This window comes from Desmodus rotundus, chromosome 4, assembly GCF_022682495.2.
Source record: "Desmodus rotundus isolate HL8 chromosome 4, HLdesRot8A.1, whole genome shotgun sequence".
Classification (NCBI taxonomy): Eukaryota; Metazoa; Chordata; class Mammalia; order Chiroptera; family Phyllostomidae; genus Desmodus; species Desmodus rotundus.
In genome coordinates, this window is record NC_071390.1 from 96,616,772 (window position 1) to 96,643,564 (window position 26,793).

The 26,793-nt window shown below is 38.4% G+C and overlaps 1 protein-coding gene across 6 annotated transcripts in view; it reads right to left on the minus strand.

Annotated features, from left to right (window-relative positions):
* Positions 1–25,994, minus strand: part of CENPE (centromere protein E) — a 61,639-nt gene extending 35,645 nt beyond the window's left edge. For 3 of the 6 annotated variants that reach the window (XM_045183772.2, XM_045183771.2, XM_045183769.2), the window contains exons 1-18: positions 25,863–25,994; positions 24,246–24,337; positions 21,512–21,601; positions 21,278–21,396; positions 20,425–20,544; positions 19,549–19,630; positions 19,320–19,387; positions 19,177–19,242; positions 14,803–14,854; positions 13,088–13,175; positions 12,613–12,742; positions 11,469–11,588; positions 10,462–10,620; positions 5,443–5,587; positions 3,660–3,748; positions 2,282–2,449; positions 455–529; positions 116–235 (exon numbers count right to left, since the gene is read on the minus strand). In XM_045183772.2, coding sequence (XP_045039707.2) covers positions 116–235; positions 455–529; positions 2,282–2,449; positions 3,660–3,748; positions 5,443–5,587; positions 10,462–10,620; positions 11,469–11,588; positions 12,613–12,742; positions 13,088–13,175; positions 14,803–14,854; positions 19,177–19,242; positions 19,320–19,387; positions 19,549–19,630; positions 20,425–20,544; positions 21,278–21,396; positions 21,512–21,601; positions 24,246–24,337; positions 25,863–25,918 — 1,839 coding nt within the window. In that variant the 5' untranslated portion in view covers positions 25,919–25,994. Of the gene's footprint in view, positions 1–115; positions 236–454; positions 530–2,281; positions 2,450–3,659; positions 3,749–5,442; positions 5,588–10,461; positions 10,621–11,468; positions 11,589–11,741; positions 11,808–12,612; positions 12,743–13,087; positions 13,176–14,802; positions 14,855–19,176; positions 19,243–19,319; positions 19,388–19,548; positions 19,631–20,424; positions 20,545–21,277; positions 21,397–21,511; positions 21,602–24,245; positions 24,338–25,862 lie in introns of those variants that run through there. The other 3 variants (XM_045183773.2, XM_045183770.2, XM_053923311.2) reach the window with 2 other exon arrangements.
* Between the last annotated feature and the right edge of the window lie 799 nt (positions 25,995–26,793).

A 26,793-nucleotide genomic window follows, 5' to 3' on the forward strand; every position in this document is an offset into this window, starting at 1 on the left:
TAAGACAATGCCCAGCACACAGTTGGCTCAATATAAGCATTTGCTATGATGATAATAATGATGGTATACTATAAATATTAATATGATCACACAACAAAATAATCCTGATTTTTACCAATGAGTATGACAAGTCCATTTTCATACTTTCTGACTTCTGAGAGTCTACGTATTCTTGTAGCTTCCTAATCTGGTCTTCCTTTTCTTTAAGCAGATCTACTTTCGAACTTAGTTCATTCTAAAAAAATTGAAGAGAGTAAAACAATTTAATTGTATTTGAATTTTAAGAGATTAAAAATAACATATCTAACAGTTTAAACTGCTACACAGTAAAATTCAAAAAGTTGATATTTAAAAAATATAACTCCTTTTATTTTCTGAAATCATGTTCAATTACATATGATTTGTTTTATAGTTCTAGTTCCTTATCAGTAGAAATACCAACATAAATGCTCACCTCAAGATCTTGATTATAAACTTCTGCATGCTTAACTAAATTCTTTAAGTTCGAAATTTCATGAATTAGTTGCATCTGTAAGAGCATGTGAACAGGCAACAGAGCAAACCAATAGTTAATAAAGCAAAAAAAAAAAAAAAAAAAGTATTGAATTACAACTTCAGAATCACCCAACACAGTAAGAAGGAACTGAGAGATCAGTTATTTAAGCTAATATTAGCAGAACACCTCATTATTTAAAAGTGTAAAGCAAAACAAAAAACCCAAAACCCAAATCAAACACCAAGCCCAATCAACCAAAACAAAAAAATATGAAAATCCCAGGAAGCCAGCAAACAAGAAACTTTAGCATGACCCAAATGATAGATTTGCATCTGTTAATAAAGCTACAATAACTTCAAAAGCAAACTAGTATGTACCACTTGGAGGAGATAAAGTAGTAATTAAACTTTAAAAAAATATACTTCTAACAGACTTTTGTTTTGGGTAAATACAAAAAATGTATTTATCCTAAAAGATATTTTTTCTTCCCATAAATTATATTTGGCTTTACACTGGCATAGTTTTTGATGAGTTGTGATTTAGAATTTAGGTTTGGGTTAGAGTAGCTTCATGGTATCTTTACAATATTACTGTTCACCAAAGCTATAGAGATATAAATGGGATTATCAACTATTGCCTTGTTGGTTTATTCTAGAGGAAATACTGTAAAGTTAGTGCTTTTGCTTTATATTTTTCAACTGTCTAAAGTATAAATGCAAATTCCAATAGAATGTAAGGGACTTACAAAAATAGCACCTTATTTAAAGAAATATGATCATTGTTTCATGTAATCAATAAAAATTAAGAAAATATTTTAAATTCTTTTTTTCATACTTAAGTCAATTCAGACTGGCCCCATTTCAAGTGCTCAAGTGCCATATGTAATTAGTGGCTACCCTCTCGTTCAGAAAAATTTTAGACATTTGTGTTGGTTATAACTTAAATTCGCTCCTTTACTTTGTCTTCTGTTTCTAACTTTTATGCAAGAAAATCACATTTACTGATAAGAAACTAAATAATCAATCTTAATTTTTGAAAGCATTCAGAAAGAAAAATTCTCCCACTTTCATGTGAAACAGCACTTCATTTTAAGTATTGGAAACAGGAAAAGATTAAGCGATTTTTGTAATGATCTGAATGTAACCAGTAAATGATATATTGTTTAAGATGCTGAGCATGAAGAGAAAATGTACAATGTGATCAAAAGTTAATCCATTGCTACATAGAAATAGTACAGATTTCAACTATGATTTGCTGCAAGTGAAATGCAATTTAACTTCCTAAGACAAAAATCTCCAAGTTGTGAAAATTATAAGATTAAATCAATCAAGTTAAAATAGGTAGAGGGTTGAAATTTCTCTTGTTCTCTGAGCATGATGATACTCGTCCTGGTTTATTTTTCCCACTAAAATATAGGATATTTGCTGTTTAAATATCCTGTATTACATTATTCCCACTTGAAAATTATCTACAACTTTGGTGATTTTTCATGAAACCCTCAGGCAAACCAGGGCACATACCCTAAGGCCATAATTTGACTGTCACTCCTTTTTTTGTTAAACTTTTCTCCCACGTGCACATTTTGGAACATATTTTACTTTATACACATAAAATCATTATGGTTTTGGCTTAACATGGAATGGATATTGTAAAATGGACTTGGACTAGAGTAAGTTTTTATTACTTAATCTTTTAGGTTACCTTACAGAGCTGAGAATTTCAGTTTGTGTTCAAGTAAAACTAAAGAGAATAGTATTATTATTTATTAATTATTATTATTATTACCTCTTGATCTTTTTCTGTTTTTCTTTCAAGAGCCTCAAATTCATCCAAATCATTCTTTTCTTTTAATTTCAATTCCATTTCTTCATTTTCTTTTCTTAGTCTTTCATAGTCTAATACTAGATTATCATAATCAGCACGCAGTGAATTCAACTCACTTTCTAAGTTTTCCTATTATAAACAAAACCAGATTTTCAGGTTACAAAGAATTCAGATCATATGTTTGTTTCCTTAACTAAAATTGGATTAGTCAATAATTTAACCTTGAATCATTTGGTAGTTTAGGCTATTCACCTTTCCAATATCATCCTGATAGTTTAGCTTGATACACAGTAAAATAAAGGGCTTGCATTTTTGCAAACTAGCTAACTTAAAATTAGAAGACTATTTTGAAAGGGGCAAAATTAAAAAAAAAATCATGTAAACAAATGCTTTGCCTGTGCCTGACTGGAAAAGTTTGGTCAGGAGTAGGAGGTAGGGTGCAAAACGGGAAGTCCATTATACCACAAATTCTTAATATCCTTAGGAATAAAACTCATGATTTACTTCTCCACATGTCTGATTCCTGTTTTATTTTTCAGATGGCTATGAATTTAGGAAGTGAAATGGAGGTATTGTTTATTGATCTCTAAAACTCTAGTGGTTGCTAGGTTTTACCATACTCAACAGAGAAAACAAAAACTAACACCACCAAGGGTTTTCAAAAACAACAAATTTTTAAAGTATATTTTAAGGACACTAAAGCACTTTACCAATAATACTTAGCTAATTATAATAACTAATTATGACTAAATTACAGTAGTTAGCTAATAATAATTCCAAGAACGGCTGCAATTTTATTCTAAAATTAAAATGAAACTTTTTTTTAACAAATACACAGCACTATAAATATTTCTTTGAACATTAGCAGCCTTGAAGGCTAACATGGAATTTAAATTTACTAAGGTAGTCACCACAGGAGTCTTTATTTCTAAAGTTGTGATGAGGCCATATATTACATTTACTTTTATTTTGCATTATTATTTGGCAATATTACCTCTCCCTGATGTATCCTATGCCTGAGAATTTCGACACTTTTAATATCGGTTCTTTTCCACCCTCAGGGGATTTTCCAAGGCAAAACAGAAAGAATAAATCAGTCACAAAGATCTGCTGGTGATCAACAAAAGCAAAGTTTACCTACTGCCATACACATGTTTGATAGAGTTTTTAGCTTCCCTCGGGGTGGCTGTTATCAACTGGAGGTCTAACAAGTGAGGAAGCCTTCATTAGAACAAAATAGACACTGAAATTAAGTCGGAGCTACAAAAACAGTAAACACCAATAACAAATGAATTTTAAAAAGAGTAAAAGGATGATCAGTAAAATACATTTAAGTTACCTGACTTAGCAGCTTTGTTGCTGGATTCCACTCTACGTCAGTTACTATATCCAGGGTGTTACTGAAAACATCAGCCTCTGAGCAGACAGCTATAATTAGGGGGGAAAGAAATTTATCCATAAATATGCCAGTAAGTTTCCAAAAACTCAAACTAAAGATTATATTTAAATTTTTTTTCCCCCTAAATGATCTCATTTATATGTGGAATCTGAAATCTGGACTCACAGACATAGGGAGTAGAATGCTGGTTGACAGGGGCTGGAGTCTGGGGAAAATGGGGAAAAGCTGGTCAAAGGGTGCAAATTTCCTGTCAGCAAATAAATAAGTTCTGAAGATCCAACATGCAGCATGCTGATGACAGTTGACAATACCGTATTATACCCATGAAAGTTGCTAAGAAAATGCGTCTTCTATGATCTCAGCACACACAAAAACTGTAATTATGTGAAGTGGTGAAGGTGTTAACTAATCTTATTGTGGCTCAGTCACAGCACTGTATATATTTAAAATTCTGATCAGGTTCTGGCTGGGTAACTCAGTTGGGTGGAGTGTCATCCTAATACGCTAAGGTTGTGGGTTAGATCCCCAGGCAGGGCATGTATAAAAATCAACCAATGAACGCACAAATAAGTAGAACAACAAATTCATATTTCTCTCTCCTTCCCTCTGAAGTCAATAAATAAACATTTTAAAAAATTCTGATCAAATGTAATAAACTCGAATTATCTAATATGTGTTCACAGTATGATTGCTAAAATATATTAATAGATGAGATCTGTGTTATTTTGTGAATTAAGATCACTTAATTAGTGATAATTAATCAATATAGTATAGATAAAAAGAAATTCTGTGTTGGAGATTTGATCACTGTATTAGTAGTTTTTAAAATGCCGCTAAAAATTCTTAAAATGTTAGACAAAATTTTGAAAGTTTCTTGTGTCAATTCCACCTTTTCAAAGTTATTAGCAAAGTTTAAGGCAAGTGTTATGTGAACACTAGTTTAATAATGACTAGAATAGAAAAAAACAATAAAAATATATGTTTTATGTGCTTTAATGACAGTGAATCATTCTTAAGATATCTGGAAAAAGGAAGCTTAAATGTTCACTTTCTTATTTATTTTTATCACCACCTCCATTGTAATCACACCTAAATTACATACATTTTATTTATTTATTTATTTTTGATATTTTTCAAACTTTATTTTTATTGTTGACACTATCACAGGTGTCCCCATTTCCCCCCACTCTGCCCCCAGCCATCACCACACTGTTGTCTGTGTCTATGGGCTATGCCTGTGTGTTCTTTGGCTAATCCTTTCACCTTCTTTTATCAGTTCCCCCTTCCGCCCTTCCCCCTGACAGCTGTCAGTCTGTTCCATGTGTCCATGCCTTTGTTTCTATTTCGTCTGTCAGTGTATTTTGTTTATTAGATGCCACATATAAATGAGATCATATGGCATAAAATACATACACATGATTTAAATGTGTTTACACATTTACTGAGTTATAAGTAAAGTCTCCCATTGTAGGGCACTTTTATAATTAAAAAAGAGAAGAAACTCATGAACATGGACAATGGTGTGGTGATTGCCGGGGGCAGGGGAGTTTGAGGGTCTAAGGTGGGGGATAAATGGTGATGGAAGGAGACTTGACTTGGTGAACACACAATACAGTGTAGAGATGAAGTGTTATAGAACGGTGCCCCTGAAACCTGTGTAATTTTGTTCACCAGTATCACCCCAATAAAATCAATAAAAAGGAAATAAAATAAAAGCACTCACATTCATCAATTTCTCCTACTAAAGTTATAGAAGTCTTAAGGCTTTTTGGTGTATCTGTTGGCATATTAAATTCATTTATGTAGTTCGAGTCCTTCATTTTGTTAATTTTGCCAGGGCACCAAGTGACTCTTCGTTTTATTTTAGCCTAAAGAGGGAAAAAAATCTGAATTACCTCACCCAGATAATAACAAGGGAACTAGTTTCCATTTTTAAACACAATTGACTTGGTAGAATTATTATTATTTTCAAATCAGTGTTTAAGCCCATAGTAAATTTGATGAAATGATTTAAATTTTATTTTTTAATTTGAATCTTACAAGCTTCTCTGGAACTTAACTGAAGAATTGGCTCACCTTCAGCCCTTAAAGTGGTCTGGCACTGTGCAGGATGGGCAGCGTGGCGGCCTCCACCAGAGCCCCCAAAGCACGTCTGGGAACCCAGATGGAACTGGGAAGGAACGGACAGGTAGCTCATCTGAATCTTCTCCCGCTGTGAAATCTCTCACAGGGCCCTTCCCAATGCCAATTCTCTTCCAGTTCGGTTAAGCCGATGCTGCCACCAGGGCTCCTGATGGCATGTGTTCCTTTCTCCCTCGGGCCCTTGCTCCCTCAATAATCCGTCCACCCGTCATTTTCACTAGGCTCCTTTCTCCCAGCTTTACAAATGCTCAAGCCTGTTTGTTTTTGAGTAAAAAAAAAAACAAAAAAAAAACCCTCCCAACTCCTCTTTAGCTACCATTTTTTTTCAGTTTCTACACTGCCTTCTTCCTCATCCCTCAGAGACACCTCTATCTCCTGGTTTTGACCCCACTCAGCCAGCTGTCCTCATCACTCACTCTGATTTGCTGGGTTCTCTTCCTCTGCCCGTCTCCTATGTTTTTTCATATTTCATGGCTACCCTTTTCCTCTTGTCCCTTTACCAGTATAAGCATTGTCTCATCGTATCTCATCCTCTCAGTCCTCTCTTACCACATCCATCTTATGGAGAAGCTAGGGGGTCTAAAAAGTGTGGAGACTTCATGGACAGTCTTACATCCCATTGGTGGCTGAGTCCATGACTGTAACTTCAGAGCCTACCCACTAACCATTCCACTGCATTGCCTCTCAAGATTTTCTGTATGCTACAGATATCTGTATGATGCAGATACGTATCTGTATAACTGCATGCGTTCATGCTCCTACCACGTAATACCTTTTTGCTCGAAATGGCCAGCCCTTTCCACAGCCTGCTCTGCAAAAGCCCAGTCATATAAATCCTTGACTCCAATGACCTTCGACTCAACTCCAGTCACTCCTGTACTCACTCCTGGACCTTGTCATCACCTGGAAGTCATAGAGCTAGACTTTCTGCTCTATCTCCAGTTCCTATTCTTCCACCCCACTGTTTTAGTCTACCTAATTCCAGCTATTTACATGAAGAGGGACCTCTATTCCCTTGATTCACTACTCTCTTCTTGCTAGCTTCCTCTTGGTTCTCATCCCATCATCTTCGATTCCATAGATGATCACGTCAATCATGTTTTTGGGTCACCAGCCTCAAATTACATGACCATCCTGTTCCATACACCTATCTCAAAGCAGTGTACCCGCAAATGAATGACACTACCTCCTGAGCCTTTATCAGTCACCTGAACACTGTCAGAGCTACAGAGCTGAAAGACTGGCTGCCACATCACCTGGGTCTTTATGCTGCCGGCCAGACTCTGTATGTGGGCTTTCTTTTCCATTCCTTACAAAGGCTAAACTATCTCAAATACTTACCATGTCTGCAAACTTGTGTCTCTACCATCTTCTGCCACCATAGCAGAAAAAGTAAACCTCCTATTTCACAAAGAAAATATAAGCCTAAATTCATGAAAGCATTACTTGTACTGATGCCTCTCCTTTTCTGTGCTTGCTGTAATGAACAGGTGTTCCTCCCTGTATCTAAGGCCAGACCCTTCTGTTGTATTTAAGATCCCATCCCTTTGGGGCATCTCAACACACTGCAAAGTGGCTTTCACTCCCAACACATAACACAAATTGCTTTTTCAAATGAGTTTCTTGTTTCTAAAACCAAAAAAAAATGTTGTCTCTATATATCTTATTTAACTTCTCAGCAGAATGTGACATGCTGCTTCTCTGAAATAGTCTCTTCCTCTCGTTACCACATGCATCCGGTTTCCTTAATTCTAGAGCTAACCTGGGCTGCTTTATGGATTCTTCTTTTCTGCCTTTACCTACAAAGTTGTTGTTTCTTGAAGTTTTGTCTTTGGCCACCTGTTCTTTGCATCCTCAATATGCTCCCAAAGCAAGCTCATCCATTCCCAACAATTTAATTTGGATCTGTAATAGCTAATGCCCCAATGGGTATCTCCACCTCAGATATTTCCTTACTTTAGCACATTTTTATTTTCAACTATCTGACACCTTAAATGGGAGATGTCCCGAGTCAACCACTGAGCAGTTCCACTGCTCTTCGTTCAGTGTTCCTTAACTCGACGAACACTGCTACTAGTCCAGTAAGCCCAGCAATGCCTGCGAGTCACTCTGGAAACTGCCTTATCCCTTTCCCTGCCTCCCATGTCTACACGATCACAAAGTTCTGTTGAATCTACCTCCCATAACTCTTCAATTTATCCAATATTTTCCATTTCCAGGGCCCCATCCTTGTAGAGGTCCAATCAGCGTGATGTGCACAGCAGCTACACCTTTCTAAAATGCAGCTCCCATAAAATGGAGCAAAAACAGCCTCTTCAACAGATGGTGTTGGGAGATCTGGACAGCTACGTGCAAAAAAATGAAACTCAATCACCAACTTACGCCATACATGAAAATAAACTCAAGATGGATAAAAGACTTAAATATAAGTCGTAACACCATAAAAGTCCTTGAGGAAAACATTGGCAGGAAAATCTCAGACATTCCACGCAGCAACATCCTCACAGACACATCCCCTAAAGCAAGGGACATAAAGGAAAGAATAAACAAATGGGACCTCATCAAAATAAAAAGCTTCTGCATGGCTAAAGAAAACAGCACCAAATTACAAAGAGAACCAACAGTATGGGAAAACATATTTGCTAATGCTACCTCAGACAAGGGCCTGATCTCCAAAATATATAAAGAACTAACACAACTGCACTCCAGGAAGACAAACAACCCAATTAAAAAATGGGCAAAGGACTTGAACAGACACTTCTCCAAGGAAGACATACAGAGGGCCCAGAGACATATGAAAAGATGCTCAGCATCACTAGCCATCAGAGAGATGCAAATTAAAACCACAATGAGGTATCATCTCACACCAGTCAGAGTGGCCAACATAAACAAATCCACAAACAAATGTTGGAGAGGATGCGGAGAAAAGGGAACCCTAGTGCACTGTTGGTGGGAATGCAGACTGGTGAGGCCACTGTGGAAAACAATATGGAATTTCCTCAGAAAACTAAAAATGGAACTGCCCTTTGACCCAGCAATTCCGCTGCTGGGATTATACCCTAAGAACCCTGAAACACCAATCCAAAAGAACCTGTGTACCCCAATGTTCATAGCAGCACAATTTACAATAGCCAAGTACTAGAAGCAACCGAAGTGCCCATCAGCAAACGAGTGGATCCAAAAACTATGGTATATTTACACAATGGAATTCTACGCAGCAGAGAGAAAGAAGGAGCTTATACCCTTTGCAACAGCATGGATGAAACTGGAGAGCATTATGCTAAGTGAAATAAGCCAGGTGGTGAGGGACAAATACCATATGATCTCACCTTTAACTGGAACATAACCAATAGAAGAAAAAAGCAAACAAAATATAACCAGAGACATTGAAGTTAAGAACAATCTAACAATAGCCAGGGCAGGGTGGGGGGGGGGGCGGAGACAGTGGGAAGAGGGGATTACAGGAACTACTATAAAGGACACATGGACAAAACCAAGGGGGAGGGTGGAGGTGGGGGAGGGAGGTGGGTTCACCTGGGGTGGGGTGGAGGGATGGGGAGAAAAGGCATACAACTGTAATTGAATAACAATAAAAATTAAAAAAAAAAAAAAAGAATTGGAAGTCAAAAAAAAAAAATAACATAAAGTAAAATGCAGCTCCCATCATGTTACCTACAAGGCTCTTTCCTGTCCATAGCATACCACAACATTCAAAACCTTCAATGTGGTTAAAATGCCCCTGCCACTAGAACCTTTTAAGTCCGAGAACTATATTTTTTTCTCAAATTCTGTACATGTACATGTCTTCCTGAACCACTCATCCCTATCAACTACTCATCACTCAGTCAACACGTAGTTCTTGAGTGTCTTCTGTTATACCTAGCATGGTGATTTGAACATAATGTCTATGAATAATAATCTTAATAGCACACATGTATTGAGGATTTGCTCTGTGGAATACTAAGCACATTCTATATTACTTCCTACTTCAGTCCTAGGAGGTGGGGATCAAGGTGCCTCACAGATTAGGAAACTGCAGCAAAGTACATTTAAGAAATTGCTCAAGGTCAGGAGTTAGGAACTGACAGAACAGGGATTCATGTACAGGCAGTCCAGCTCCAGCGGCCATTCTTAGCCATGACACTATCATACCCAAAATATCTACTAGATAACAGATACACAACAGAATTCTGATCAAATATGTTGACTTACATTCTAGATCAATTTTCATGAGATTAGTACCTGTCTAAATAGAAAATATGCCCACATACTCTAGATACCTGTGGTTCCCAATCACCTAATCAATTTCATTAGAATTTCTTAAGCAAATTTCAAATAGATTCCTTGACTGTATTCCCTACTTCTTGAATTTGTATTCCCTACTTCTCTACACGTGGGAATCAGGAGTTGGTATTTTCAATGAATCTCTTAGGTGTTGCTGATATACAGGCAAATACACAAAAAGTTCTGGGTTTCTTGAATATACTGTATTAAGGATAAGAAATACATAACTATAGAAGAAACATAAAGGAATGCCAATTCTATTCTCTATATACCAAGTTTAAACTGTCTACTTTAAAAGTATTTTAAAGTGTTTTACCTTTAATTCCTGCCGTGATGTGAGGGAAGAAGAGGTCACCAGCATCCGTGTTAAGTTTTGAATTTTCTCAATCTGCACTTTTTGGAGCAAATCTTTTTCTTCTAAAAGTTGGGCTAATTGGTCTTTTTCCATTGCCTGGGCCCGAGTCTCTAAAGAAACCTATAGAATGTACTATTTGGTTATGTTAATAATAAATATAGCTAGGTTTTAAAACTTTGAAAGTAGCTTAAAGATATAATATAAATTTTGGGGGAACCATGAAAATTTTAATGTTATTGAAATAAAATACCTTATCTACAGAACACCAATATGTAGTTATTATATTAATTTCTGAATTTTATAATAAAGTAAAATATACAGTTCTTCTCATGTGCATACTCCATATGCCATATATAAGATTATAACAATGCTATCAGAGCAATTCTATTAATTGCCTTAAAATATATAAATAACAGGCAGAGAAATCAGAAAAGCAGGGACCTGAATACCTATAGCAAAGGAAGAGATGTTCTTATAAGTCTACCATATGATATTTTAATTCATTTTTTAAAAGATCACTGGGGGACCATAATGATTAAAACAAATAAATTAAAATGACAAGTGATTATGCTATTTTATTAGATTGCTCTTGCAAGGTTAGAAGAGGAATGCAAGATGACATGGAACTAGAAAGTAGTTTTAAGTAACCATACACGATCTCTCTTTTTACCCTATTTCCCTATATTGTGACACTTTTGAAAAAGTATCTCTACTTGGCCCATTTCAAAACCTCAAATTTTGCCCTTTGGAAATGAAAAGTGAAATCTAGAATAATTTGAAGAAACTAAATCTTTCAGTTTATAATAAATTAAACTAAAGCTTTTGAGTTGACTTCTTCTTAGTTGCAAACTGTTTTAAAGTTAGGTTGCATAACTCAGATATGATGATATAGGAGTTTCTGAGCATTTAGGCAGATCTCAATTCTGTTTTCCTCCCACTCTTTACTGAAATACATGGTTCACACGTACCTCCTCTAACTGTTTTTTAAGATCCATTATTTCTTTTCTATATCTTTTCAGGAGAGCTTCATCACTCGATACCTCATTAACATAAGGAGTATTCTTCATATATTTAGCAGTACTGGCAAACTGGAAAAAAACACAAGAGTGTTAAGTGCTTGACACTAAAAAAATTATTTTAGTCAATAATATTTAGGTTGTTTGTAATTAAGTTTTATAGAGAAAAACCAATGCTCTTTCCAGGTGGCTTAATACTTTTGAACACAAATGCCTATAACTTACCCTGGCTGTTGGTCTTCAGGAGAGTCAAAGAAATATCTTAAAGACAGGTGCTGACAGAAAACCTACAAACAGAATCCCATCTGCTCCTCAAAGTCCAGTGCAAATACTCCCTCTACCTGAAGCTTTGCTTCCAGTCAAAAGCATCTGTCCCTCCTTTGAACTCTATCCTACTTATTAGCCACGTGACTATTAATCTGTGGCACTCATCTGAAAGACAGTCTTATCTTCCCTATAAGACTCTAAGCTCTGGGAAGCCAGGGACTCTATTTTCTATGTTTTTCTGACAGCACCTCGTTCCAGTACTCAGCAGCTATTTAAAGCAATGTTTCTTAGAGTATGAGTATCAGAAGTGAAGGTGACCATTACGTAACACCAAATCCTTCACTGAGAAAGCTGTTTTATTGACATTTTTCATTTTTCCTTTAAAAAAACAATAACAAGAAAACAGAAAATGCAGGACTTAAGTTCAAAGTCAAGGTAAGAAACAATTAGCTAGCAGGAATTTAAGAATTATTGTTATAAAAACACACGCTTTTTTGAGTCACCTTCCACTTGTGGCAAGTGATACTAATTTTCATCTATTGGATTGATATAAAGTTTCCTTCTATAATAAATTATATAAAAAAGTGAGTTATTTAAAGAAAAATATCATGTCAGTTTCAATAAAAGTGCTGGATGTGGCAAAAATTGTGGAGGTAAGGTATGAATGATTGAAGTTTGGGAAAAATTTTAAAATGCTATTTAGTAGACAAGACATTAATTTATGTCAATTAAAAAAACTACAATTAATCTTAGTAGGTACATTTTTCTTTTTCAAGATGATTTCCCTCCCATATTAAGTTGAAATTAAAAAAAAAAAAATCAAACTTACCTGGAGAGTACTAAGAGTTTCATCAAAAGACACTGGAGTAATCGTGCAGATAATACGCGTTTTGGCATTTCCTCCCAAGGAATTCTGGAGAATTCGTGTTAATTTGCTATCTCGATAATTTATGAAACCACTTAGTGAGAAATGAGTTTGGGAAGAAAAAGGATAAGAATTTTTATATAACAAAACTGGTTGGTTTATTAATGCAGAACCTTAAATTAGCTACAGTTCTAAAAATAAATTCTTTACAGGTTAAAGAAGGCAGATAAAATTACTAACAAAAACTATTTAAAATAAGAAAGTAAATTTAGTTGGTCACAGTCATATGTATAAGAAGTCACGCATGCTCACAGAATCACAGAAGATTTTGAGTACATGGAAGAAATCAGTACTTTTATTTGCTACTGAACTGTTACAATTTTCAGCCCAATGAAGAACATGAGCATTAATAGGTAAATGTACAATGGGATAAGCTTACCCAACTTGTCCATCACTCAGTTTCTTGATCACTTGTCCCAAAATAAATAAACTTCGATTTATATTACAGCCTTCCTTAAGTCGCATACCTGAATTTATTAAACAAATATGAAAACTAACATTGACCTCTGTATAGGTGATGAACTTATTTACCAGTAAGTTATAAGAGAAATTAGAAATTAAAGGGTCAGATGCTAAAGTCTATGTTTTGGCATAGAATGGTAGAAGGAGCTCTCTCTCTATTCCTCCCCTATTAGGTGAGTCAGCAAAGCTGTCACCTGAGAGAAATAGCAAAAGGAAAAAGATGACTAAGAATCAGAGGGAGGAAAAGCCCTTTTCCTAAAAGAGCATCTCTAACTCAATTCAAATTTATTTTTTCCAAACCTCCAAATACAAGCAATTATAGACTCACAATCAAATCAGTTCCTACAGGCTCACAACTAAAACAAGTTTTCATTTTAAAATTGTTAATAAGCTCAAATGCTCAAATATTTTAAAAAAGTACACAGTGAAAAGTTCTCTCTCACTTGTATGCTTCATTCCACATATTCCTGTTCCTATACCAGGAAACCACTTTTATTAGTTTATTCTTCCAGAGATTTTTAGAAATACAACTCAGTATATATTGATTTATCCCCTTTCCTTTCTATAAAAATAATAGCATACTAAATATATGATTTTTGCACTTTGCTTTTTTAACTTGGCAACATATCATATTAGTAATCATTGATCTTTTTCATTCTTTTTTATCGCATAGAATTCCATTGTATGAACGTATCAGAACTGATTTACCCAGCACCCTGTTGAGGAACATGTAAGTTTCCAATCTACCACGTATTACAGGTGCATTATTCAGCCATGGCTGTAATATTGCTGCCTAAAACAACAAACATTTATTTCTTGTCCCCAGGTCTGAGGACTCACTGGTTTGGTGGATGGAGGCCACCCTCCGCTGAGTGTCTCTATGTCAGGCTGCAGGAAATTAACACAGGGAGGCCTGACATCTTTATGATTTTGAACCTTCCCATCTAAATATGCTCTTCCATTTGTTTAAGTATTTGGTTATGTCCTTCAGGTCTGTTTTAAAGCTTTGTTTTCTTTTTTAATCCTCACCTGAGGATTTGTTTATTGATTTTAGAGAGAGAGGGAGAGTGAGAGAGGGAGACCCACTGATGAGAGAGAGTAACCTCCACTGGTTGCGTCCTGTACATGCCCTGACCAGGGATTGAACCCACAACTTAGGTATGTGCCCTCACTGGGAATTGAACACGCAACTTTTTTGGTGAATGGAATGATGCTCCAATCAACTGAGCCACCCGGCAAGGGCTGAAGGTTCCTTTATTTTGATCTTGTGAAATTTTTGAGTTTCTTCCTAGGTATTACAACATTTAAGTCAGTGTTATAAATGAGGTCTTTTTGTACACTTAATAGTCTAACTCGTTGTACTGTAAGAGTTATTAATGTCAGCATATTAATTTTGTACCCCACTACCTTTCTGAATTCCCTTACTGATTATGAAAATTTAGTTTTCATGGTACTCTCATGAGCCTTCCAGCTAGACAATCCTATCAACTGCACAGTTTCAGTTTTTAAATTGATGCTAGAGTAGCCTGAAGTAATAGCTAGACGCAGAAGCTGACTTTTACATTAAAGACCTTTATTCTAAAAAAGAACAGGAAAACATTCAGACCAACATACTGCATGAGTTTTCATTACCTTCAGCACCTGTTTGAGCAGCTCTTTCACTGCCGGCGAGATCAACCAAATTCTGAAAGGCAGATGAAGATAAACCTTTAGAAATGGCAACTTGAAATGATAAAATCCAAACGGTTGAAAGACCATCTTAATGCATGGTTCATCTAAACACCACTCTGTGCTCCTGTCTCTCGCTCCGCTGTTTAGGCCTCCCCCTTTTCGAGTCAAACTGATCTCCGTACCTCGTTCCTTATCTATAACGTATCTTCCATAACGCCGCCAGAAGAGGTTCTCTATTTCCTACACAGAATTCCGAGCCTTACCTGGTGCATATGATTCTTTACAATCCGGCACTTGGGTTGCTCCAGCCTCATACCTACCCGTTATTTACTCTTCACTACACACTATGTGCCCTCAGGTGCTTCTGCACTTGCAAGTGCTATCTTTTGCCACTCCCGTTTAGTTTCAGTGCTCCAGTGTGCCCATACTCTTTATTCAGCACCAAATGTTACCTCCTCAATGTAGCCTTGCCGATTTTATCCCTCGTCCCCCACACCTGGGATGAATTGCTCTTTTAACTGTGTACCGAGAGGGGCTTATAGAATGGCTTATTTTCACAGTGTTGAGCTAGTCATTTGTGTCTGAATACTCTGTAGCATCTTTGAAAGCACTGGCCTCTCTTTCATTTCTCAAATGTTGTTGAAAAAATGTGACTGCCTGTCATGCTGCGGGCAGTATGTGAGGTGCTAGAGATGCAGCAGTGAACTGGACAAATCAGGTCCCTGCTCTCACAGAGCTTATATTCCACATGGGGTGGGATGAGGAGAGGAGGAAGCTGGTGACAAGGGAGAAAAAGACAGATAAACATATCACAGTAAGTGTAATGCAGATAATTTAAAGAGAATGCAGGAAGAGAAAAGAGGAAGAGACAGAGGAGGTTCCTTGGACTGGGTGTTTGGGGAAGGTCTCCCATTAAACTAAGATGAGAAATGACAGAGAAGAGGGAGCCAGCCACGCGAAGACCAAGGGAACCACACTCCAGAATAAAAAGTAGTGCCCTCAGTCACAAAGCAATAATGAGATTAGTGCATTCAAAACACAGAAGGGCAGCATGGCAAAGTGAAGTAGAGATGGGACAAGACAGGGTAAGCAAAGGTAAGAACTGCAATGGGAAACCCTGAGGGCTTTAAGCAAGAGTGACGTGACTCGATTTAACTTTCTGAAGGATCAACTGTGAACCCTAGGTGGAGAAAGGATTGGGGAGGGGCAAGAGTAGCAGCAGGGAGCCCCGTTAGGAGGCTGGTGCAGGAATCTGAGTGTAAGACGAAGGTGGCTTGTGCTAGGCTGGTAGCAGTGGAGATAGTAAGTAGTGGAGGGATGTCTTCTTTATTCTTTCAATCTCAAGAACCCAGTACTGTTCTCACAACATGGGAAAGGCTCAGTCAATATTCTTAATGCATTTAAAGTCAGAGATTTAAAATATTTCTTCCCATGGAGCCTTGTAGGGATGGCAGGTAGTTCTGTACCCTTACCTTATAAGTTCTATCTCAGACTCTTCTTTCTCCCCTAAAATAATCAGAGAAGTCTAATCTTCCTTCTAGAGTATCTACCACAGGTGACCTAGATAGGTAATAACAGGACAAAGTGGTGATGAAGGCAGCATGAATTAAGGTATAAAGATGGGAATAAGCATTACTCTCCAAAGACACTAAGAAACCCAAGCAATCTAAAAGAGAGGAGCTCATGTGGAGTAGAAGGAAGTAAAGATAGATGGGTTAAGAGTGGCCAGATCTTGTCTAAGGAAGTGACACAACGGAGGCAGTGCTTAGTAACATTCGAAATCTGCACAACAGACTGAAGAGAGGAAGACTGGAGTCACGGAGGTCAGGTCCAGGAGAAGGATAGAGAAATTCAAGAGAGATGAGAACCTAAGTGAGCACGACACCCACAAGAATATTGAAAGATGGAATCAAAAAGAAACGGCAATAACTGGACAAAAGGGAATGCAGAAAAAGTCAAAATGACTTGGGTTTCCAGCCTAGGTGATCAGGATGATGCAGGTACTACTGGAAAAAAGGAATATTTGCTATAACAGGAAAAAATTAATTTGATTTTAGACACACTGAAGTTTGAGACAACAGGGGGACATACAATTATAATTATCTTTAAGATGACATGTATTAGAACTCAGAGACTCTATATAAGGCACATAACACAGAAATGATAACAAAGCCTGAGGGCAAGCACAGGAAGTAAGAAAGGCCACAGAGCAGCTTGTGTTTTTGTTAGAAGAGGCCACAAAAGGGAACAGAGAAGAAGCGCAGCCAAGAGAACCTGGAAACTATCACAGAAAGGCCAGGAGACAGTCAAAGGCCACTTACAAAGAGCCTGAAAATGACTCTTTGGGGAAGACTTTTTCCGCAGAAGATACTTCAGAGTGAGTAAGAGGGCTGGAAGGTTGTGGACCAGATGGCATCGATGGTCCCTAGATGATAGAGCATCAAACAACATGAGAAAAGTCACCAAATAGATCACTAAATACACCAAGAGTATTAAAGCTAAATTATGTTGGGAACCGCCCTGCCTGGTTTCAGAGGCTGTAACCCCCCCATGGTTAAGGCTGAGTCAGAGTTGGGACCATAAGCCACTAAGGAGACAAAGCTTATCTCCCTGGCAGAAGTGCCACTTCTGCCCACTTCACCCTGCTTGGCTCTGAGCTTGGCCAGTTAGCCAATGACGGGTAAGAATCCTCAAGGGAGGATCAACCTAAGACAGGCTCTGGTCACGGAAGAGGCCCGCAGGGAAGGACTCGGGGGGCTGTGGAAAAAGGGGGTGATGGACCCTCGCCCCTCGGCTTTGAAATAGCCTGAGTCCTCATTCTGTCTGCAAGAAGTCTCCTAATCTCTTGGCTGCCTTACTTCCCTTGCCTGACTTAAGCCTGAAGCAATAACAGAGGGCAGTGCAGTCCTGTGCTGGGAGGGGCGGATTCCCTGGGGAATCAGGCCTAACAAAAATACATACATTCCTGTGAAACCTACTTAATTTGTACCCTCAGTTTAAAAGATAAGGGTCCAGACCTGAGATGAGTCTGGCGCCTAAAGTTTTATGGCCCTCTAACTAATTGGCTGTAACTCAGAATAAGCCCTCAGAGTTCTCTGTAAATCATGTATTGTTTAACCCTTACTGACTGACAATGATTGATGAGCTTTATCTGTATTCCTATGCGAATGAACCTAATAAAAGCCCCTGGAGAGAGAGGCTCTGGGCCCTTCCCCTTTGAGAGAAGCGGCCACCTTTCCTCCCCAAGCAGATCATGTCTTGGTAGTCTTTTTCTTCATCCGTGGTGGACCCGGGGTGGGGGGGGGTTGCGTTAAAGCCTCCCGACAAAATTATTAACAGAAAAGTTGGAATTGTATTGAAATATCACAAGACAGGTTTGGAAAACAAATCAGAAAGTTAGGTTTTGTGGGTTTTTTTGCTGTTGTTAAATTAAAGCAAGATTAGTCTACTAAAATAAATTTTGTTCTTGTACAGTAAAGTAAGTGAGGTTGTGAGGTAAACTAGAATCAGATATTTAATTAAGAGTAATTTTTCAAAATCTAAAAATGAACAAATATATTATAGATTACATCTTCCTCTGAAGTTTTCAAATCAAATAGAGTAATCTTGAAATCATATTCCACATCAAGCTAAAAATCCAGGCCCTGAAGACAGAGAATAAGCCCAAGATGATAAGGAATGGGGAGGAAACACGACAAGAGACAGAAATGATACAGTGCAGCAATGTGAGGTTTACTTACGTGGAGAAAACGAATGTGTGCACAATCCTTGTAGCCCCTTATTCAACAGGTATTGAACACAAGCTATGTACAATGTGTTGGGGCTACAAGATGAATGATATATCACTTTTCCCTTCACGGGATTTACAGTCTAAACACTGTGTTTATAATATAAAATATATTTTCTTACTGTACATAAGAATGAACTTGAATAATGTGATTTATTTTTAAACCATCACACTTAGGTTTTGCTTATCTCACAAGCCTGAATTCTTTGGCTGAGACTAAAAAGACAAAAAACAAAGACCCTCCCTACACCCCAATTCCAAGATTAATTTTTTTTCCCCCCAAGATTACTTTAACTCTTAAATATGTATGGGCGGGGGGGGGGGGGGTGGAAACAAACTCTCAAACACTGCTTCATTACTGGTCAGAAAAAGCCTCAAATCCTACAGTCCTAACATCTAGATTTTAGGAGGTGGAAGTCATAATTTCATGTTTATAGATGGTTTTAACTGTTTGGTTCAGTTAACAGTTCCTATGAAACCAAACATCCAGCAGCTGAATTAAATTTTGCTTAGGCCTAAATGGTACATCACGGGTCATCAATACTCACCAAATGGGACACCTTCACAGATCCTTCACAGTTAGAAGGTTCACCTTTCTCTCTACTTTCCAAAATCTAGAGGGAAAAGGCAACTTGTAGAAAAATTAGTGCATTCTTAATTGGAAAGAGCAAGTAGAGAGAGAATCACCTACCATCCTAAATATGGTATGAGAACGACTGCTTCTTTGATTCATTTTTGTAATTCCATAATGCCTGTTCTCTGTAAAAAAAATGAGTCCTATTTCAGCTGTGTATATTCAAATCCAGAGAAAAACACTAACTTTTATTTTAGCTTTAAAGGAAAAGTGAGATTTGAAGCCTAAATACATTCAATTAAATAGTTTTTACAATGTTTTGAAGAAATGAAGCAGAAAGTCTTACTTTCTCCCTTTGTGATCCATTTCAAAGCCATTTCTGATGTATAAACAACTTCTTCTGTGAGGTCAGACACATATACATTCCTCTGAAACAAGTTTAATTATGGGAAAAATAAAGAAATAGAAGTCACTTAAAAGTTTGCATGTCAAAAAGAAGGTGCAACTATGATAGAATTCATTTGCAGAAGTTAAAAAATGCAAAATGGAAACTATACTATAAAAATAACAGGTAAACCTATAGTATTTCCAATTTATTTCCTATGTCAAAGGACACCAGATTCTAACCTGAATCTTCCATCTTGCTTTTTTAGGCACTCATAACACCAATGCATTTTTAAAAAGATTTTATTTATTTACTTTTAGAGAGAGGGGAAGGGAGGGAGAAAGAGAGGAAGAGAAACATTGATGGGAGAGAGAAAGATGGACTGGCTGTCTCTCACACACCCACAACTGGGGACCCGGCCCACAACCTAGATACGTGCCCTGAATGGGAATTGAACTGGCAACTTTTCAGTTTGCAGGACAATGCCCAACCCACTGAGCCACACCAGTCAGGGCTACACCAATATATTACAGCTCTCAATATTTAAAAACTACACACACAGGGGTTGGCAAGTAGGTTTACAGTTGTGAGTATGCAAAACAAGTTTATTCTTGTATTATTGTTTACTGTATTATTTGTATTACAATAGTAAACCTGCTTTTCCCCATCTCTGTATTGCCTAAAAGATGATCTCTACAAATGCTTAACGAAATAAGAAACAAACCATAGATACAGGAGACACTTAAAAATATATAGAAATTAAAGGTAAATGTACAAGAACAATTATCCTCAAAATAAGCCTCTTTTTTGAGCCACTTTGTGAACTCTGCTACTCACATTGAAGTCTTCCCGAATTATTAAAGGCTTCATTTTTCGAGTGTCACAAAGTAAGTCTGTAATGGTTTCATTGTATATCTCCATGTAAGACACACGTAAGAGAAATTCCCTATCAGGAAACTAGAAGAAAAAATATATGAAAACATTAGAGATCACCCATTATGAAAACCTAACACTACATGCTTATGTGCTAATATTAAAATATTGTTTGAGAAATTATCTTTGTAAAACAGAAAAGCTGCCCCCCCCCCCCCCCGTCAAGATACCCTTACGGTTCTGTATTAACAATGATAAACAGAAAAATATAAAAGCAAAAGCCCTGTTTCAGAAAAGTACAGTATCATAGAAAGAAGAGTGCCCAGTCTAACTGTATAAGCTTAACATAAAACCCTACCCACAGATGTTCAAGTAAGAACATTAAAAATCATTAAAATACTAATGAAAAACTAATTTAAATAAATCAACTCAACTACTGAGGTTGCTACATCTGGCCCTCTGCTTCCCTTGCCTTTTTCTACTTGTATATTTTTCCTTCTCCTCGATAATCACTGGTAGTTAAACAAAGGCAAAGGAGCTAATAATTCTGACAAGACCTTCCTGCTCCTTACTGCCCATTTTGTGGTGGGAGTGTTACTGTTTCAGAATTTAAGTCAAAGAACGAAGAACTTTAAAGCTCTGAAGTAAGTTTGTGAGGAAACAAGTGATTCTTTGTCCTGTCTTTCTTCTCCCCCTGCGGATAATTGAGACACCTGTAAATCTACTTCTTTTCATCATTACAAGAGAACACTGCCGTTGCGGTCCCATTATTGCTACTTTTCCTTGCACAAACTGGAAATTTAGCTAAGTTATTTACCTTCTCAATTTTTTGGAAAATGTCATGAATTGCCCTGGGTATTACTCCCAAATAATCTTCTGAACCCATCATAGTATATGTTTTCCCTGAAGCAGTCTGCCCATAGGCAAATATAGTGCCTGCAAAACAAAACACACACACGCACAAAGATCAAAATCAGTCTACGGTGTGTGAAACTATCGATATTGGTTGAGCAGGCGCCCAGGACAAAACGTTTCTACAGTGAGTACAAACCATTGTAGCCTTGTATAGCAGAATCTATGATTGGCACTGCTATTTCTTCATAGACATTTTTAGTGGTTTCATTACTATGAAAGACACGGTCTGAAAAACAAAACCAAACCACACCAAATACAGATAAGTTAAACCAAACAAATAAACTGTGTTTCCATTCAGAATTAGTAGTCAGCCAAATAAATAAAATTGTCAGGATATGGTATAAAATACTTAAGACACATTATTTTCTTCAACTTTTTGGTCCTCTAAAAAAATATACTTCTAAGGTAAAGTGCATCAGTCCTCACCCAGAAAAAGTACACGTCATCTGTTATGTGCTTTCAAGAGGGGGTAGGGCATAGGGGCTGAACACGGGCTCTAGAATCAGACTGTCTGCAAATCCTGGTTCTGAGACTTGCAAGCTATGTGACTTTGGGAAAGGGGGTTGATGGCTTTTTACCTCACTTTTGATTTGTAAAATCAATACACTATATTATCTTCCTCAGAGAATTATTATAAACATTTGGTTAATACTTAGGAAATAAGAACTATTGATACTACTATTCTTTGAGAAATTTCAATGTTTATAACATATCTAGCCAGAAGGCTTAGCTCTAATGAAACCAACAAACGAAAACATTTGGAAGAAAAGTACTAAAAAGAGCTGAACTTAGAGGGAATGACCAGTTTGCTGGTTGCTAAAGGCTGGGTTTTGGATAGCATTTACCCTGATGAATTCACTAGTCTAGGAATCACTGTGGTCTCCTGCTTCTGCCAGCACATTAACAATGGGCCATTCGAGCAGTGGTAGCCTCCCAAGAAATGGATTGGTGATTCAGGAGGGAATGTATCGACTTGTGATGAGAAATGCGGTGAGTACACTGCTTGCTCCACGCCCACACATCTGTCCTGTTGGCAGAACTACATGCAAAACCTAAGTGCTATCTGAACGCTGCTTAGGCATCGTGATTTATGAGCAAGGAGAGATGTCAGAGTAATTCAAATCTTAATGCCGTCTGCTTCAGACAGGTGAGTGAGTCAAATCCTCTACAGGCATATATGGCTACTGAGAACCTGCAGTATCTGAGTCGAAATGTTTGTGTATCCCTTACTTTTGTTTTTATAATCTCCGGCGCATACTGTTTTATCTTTTAAAAAATTATGGTAACACTCGAACAGTCCTTTACCAGGAATCATTTTCTCTACTATATACATCTTTGCTCCAGAACCTTTTATCGTGGCCTTGTACTCTAACACTAATTTGACAACCTAATCACTCTTACTCCTAAGACTGTTGAGAGGACTCCACTGTTGCTCTTTGGTGCCTAAGTGACGGCAGGGCAGTGTGGCTTTAGTGCAGATCTGGAGCCTAACTTCCACTTGCTGGCTGTGTGACTCTGGGCCTCTCTGTTTTAGTTCCACTTTAAAATGGCAAGGTATCTATCCCATAGCACCTACTGCGGAGGCTTGTCAGAGGATTAAATGAGTTAATATTACGAAATGCTTAGATCAGTGTCTGGCACACTGGCATCACTATCTACACATTAAACCAATACAACAAATCAGCCTAGTCACCCTTTAGGACCTCCGAGTCCCTTTGTCCTAGCGAGCTCTCCTTCATCCTGCAGACACCGAGACTACGTAGTTAGCTTCCCCGCTACAAACTTCCACAGAGCTATGCCATCGGAAGTGTAGTTACTTGTTTAAAGCCCTTCTTCTGACTATATGATAAGCTCCACAAAAACAGGGGTGAGTCCTTGCCGTATGCTAGCAAAGAAGGAATATCTTCACTGTTTACTGTTTAAAGAGATTTCTTGAAAATAACTGTGGAAAAAATACTAAATTGAAAGATCTTAAAGATGACTTGTCATTAAGTAACATATTTTGGGCTTAGGAAAAATGATAGTTTTAGTTATAAGGCCCTCTTTATTATCTTATCATATTTGGATGAGCAATTTTTTAAGGCTTCCAACTGAAGCAGTTAACAGAAGGCTTAGTCTCATTTTTAAAGACAAACCCAGTATTATTCATAAGCCTTTGTCTTCTTTTTCTTAAAAAAGATTTATTTTATTTTATTTTTCTTTTTTAGAGAGAAGGGGAGGAAGGGAGAAAGAGAGAGAGAGAAACATCAATGTGTAAGAGATACGTTGATTGGTTGCCTCTCACACGCCCCCAACTGGAGACCTGGCCTGCAACCCAGGCATGTGCCCTGACTGGGAATCGAACCAGTGACCCTTTGGTTTGCAGGGTGGCGCTCAATCCACTGAGCCACACTAGCCAGAGCAGCCTATGTACTCTTTTTTTTTTTTTTAATTTTTTACAAAATTTATTGGGGTGACATTGGTTAATAGGATCATATAGGTTTCAAGAGTACATGATATATGTACACTGTATATGAATCATGATCTGTCTGATACATGATGTGTATATTGTATCATGTGGTCACCACCCAAAGTCATATCTTCTGTCACCATATATTTGGCCCCATTTACCTTTTTATTTTTTAATATATTTATTGATTATGCTATTACAGTTGTCCCATTCCCCCCCCACACTCCACTCCATCCTGCCCACTCCCTCCCTCCCACATTCCCCCCCTATAGTTCATGTCCATGGGTCATACTTATAAGTTCTTTGGCTTCTACATTTCCTACACTATTCTTACCCTCCCCCTGTCTATTTTCCACCTATCATATGTACTCTTAATAAGAACAGAATAACAGGTTAACTTTCGATACTATTATAAGCTTACCAAAATTGAAGGATTTACTCCCATCCACTTGATAAACAGTATTATTGCCAGTTTTCCAATAAACTTGGGTAGCTTCTCCAAGAGCTTCTTCTCTAAAACAATGAAACACTACATTTTATGAAAACGGGTCATGGAAGCCATGTTATATGAAAGAAAACTTAAAATATTTCATCTTCTGAAGAATATTTTAAAAGATGATAATGACTTATACCTATATCAGAGAACTACAAAAAATCCATCTTTGAGGGGTCAACACTTTTATTTTTATTTATTTTTTTATCCTCACTCGAGGACATTTTATCATTGCTTTCAGAGAGAGAGGAAGGGAAAGAGAGAGAAACATTGACCAGTAGGTTTCATGCCCCAGCCAGGATTGGTTGTGACTGCGATCAAATCTGCAACCAACCCGCTGGCCTATGGGTCAAGGCTCTGACCAGCTGGGCCACCCTGGCCAGGGCTTCAGTAACCTCCAACCCTCTCATTGAGCAGCTCTTCGCTCTCACTCTCTTACCCAATAGTGGCAGCTGAAAAGATACAATCAAAATGAAACTCTGCTTGTGTCCCTCACCCTTAAAACTTTTAAAAATCATCTGAAGTCCTTAATATGGCACGTGAGACCTGGATCATGTTTATTTCTCTCTTCATCCCTATCTTCTAAATTCCTATGTATATTCTAACTCCCTACAAATCAACTACTTGAAGGTTCCCACTTGAAGAGAACAGATTCAACCCCTCTGTGCCTGGAATACCCTTACTAACCTTTCCATTAAGTAACTTTATTTTTTCACCCGTGGAAAGGGTCAGGAGTTTCCTGACAGCAGCCCTGCCTCTCCGGCAAACTGTCATCTCACAGGAGGACTAGGACTCCTCCAGCACACTCTCCACCTGCCTATCCTAACACTTGTCAGGGTGTATCCTAACAGTTTCCTTGCGGGAGAAGGCCGTAGACTACAGGAACAAACACACTTTATTACTTCCCCTCCCTGCTTTTTCTGCATAGCATTTCTTACTCTCATACCAACATTTAACATTCTATATTTTTTACTTTATTTTCTGTCTCCCCCCGCCCCACTCCGCCCCAATTAAGAGCCACAGGGCAACGATGGCAGTATCCTAAGATGAACTAACTACACTGAACTAACAAATCCATATTGATAAATATCAGTCATTCAACTTTTGCATGTTGTATTCAGTCACTGTCTGAAGTCTTGAGTGCGTACTGAATACAAAGCAACAAAGACAGACAGGTGCTTGCTCTAGAGGAGTGTACAGCAAAGAGAGGCAGGTAAGCGTAAAACGAAAGCTGAGTGCCAGGAAGGATCTTTTCGGCTCGCCTTCCTTGGGGGTGGCGAGGGGTGGGGTGGGGTTGGCGCAGATCGAGAAAAAGCCTCCCAGGGTTAAATCTTTAAAGTCGGCGACGCTGAGTCGTGCTCGACTGGAGAGAATCCGCAGCTGGAAGGTATCTCTCAGATCCTCCGGTCCCCCCCTGTCGCTGGCCGGAAAAGGGAACCCGGGCACAGAGAGGGTTGGCGGTCGAGTTACGAAGCGGCGACGCCGGGAAGCGGCAGTCTGGGAGGCGCCGCGGGACTCGGCGCGGCCCCGGCCCCGCACACCTACCGGCTGTTGAGCGGCCGGACCCGCACGCAGACCGCGACCGCGCCCTCCTCCGCCATCCCGCCGGGAAGCTGGGGAAGACCCTCTGCAGCCCGGCTCCACGGAGCCCAGAGCCACCCCGCCTTGAAGTTTAAATTTTCCCAAACTCCGCCGCTGATTGAGCGCGGCCCCGTGACGTCACGGGCCGTTCCACTTGCGTCGTGGCGCGGGGGCCGCGAGGCCGCGGCGCGTCCACCGGTGTGATGTGGGGGGAGGTGGTTAAAACGGTCTGGAGGAGGATGGGGTCCCGGGTGGCAGCCGGGGGTGGCGAAGCGCGCGGGCACCGCCTATCCTCGTAATAACAGAAATCGCTATCTGCCAGAAGCCACTGCAGTGCAGGCAGCTATTTGCAAACACCGCCGTCCTCTCCACCCTAAAAGTTTGCAGTCTGTAGAAAAAACAAGGCAGAGAGTATTTTTTACCAACAAAAGGGAATTACAACTTTTAAAGAATCACATTGTTAAATGTCGGGGGATGAGGAGGGAGGACTAGCAAAAAACCCCTCAAAGTCACTTCCCATCCTGGAAACGTAAGAATCTTGTGCTCCTTAGAAGCTCAGGGTTAGGTTCCTTCCCCCGCCCCCTCTTTTTTAAAATCTCTTTAATCTCCTGTTTCCATTTCCTGTTGCGTTCTGAATGAATCAAAATTTTGTCACCCTGAAGCTGCCTTTAGGGATACTGATTTTAATCTGTTTATTAAGAAACAAAACACTCAGAAAGAACTTTTGACCCTTCCGCCTTTCCTGCCCAATATATTCAGAGAAACCTGCTTTAGGAAGGGAGCCTTGGCTTAATTCTTAACCTTAAGAATCTGTTAGTTTGATTATTAACCCAGCTAGAAGATGCTGGGCTGTACCTAATACGAGTAAGAAAGCTATGCTTTAACTTAAATCGAG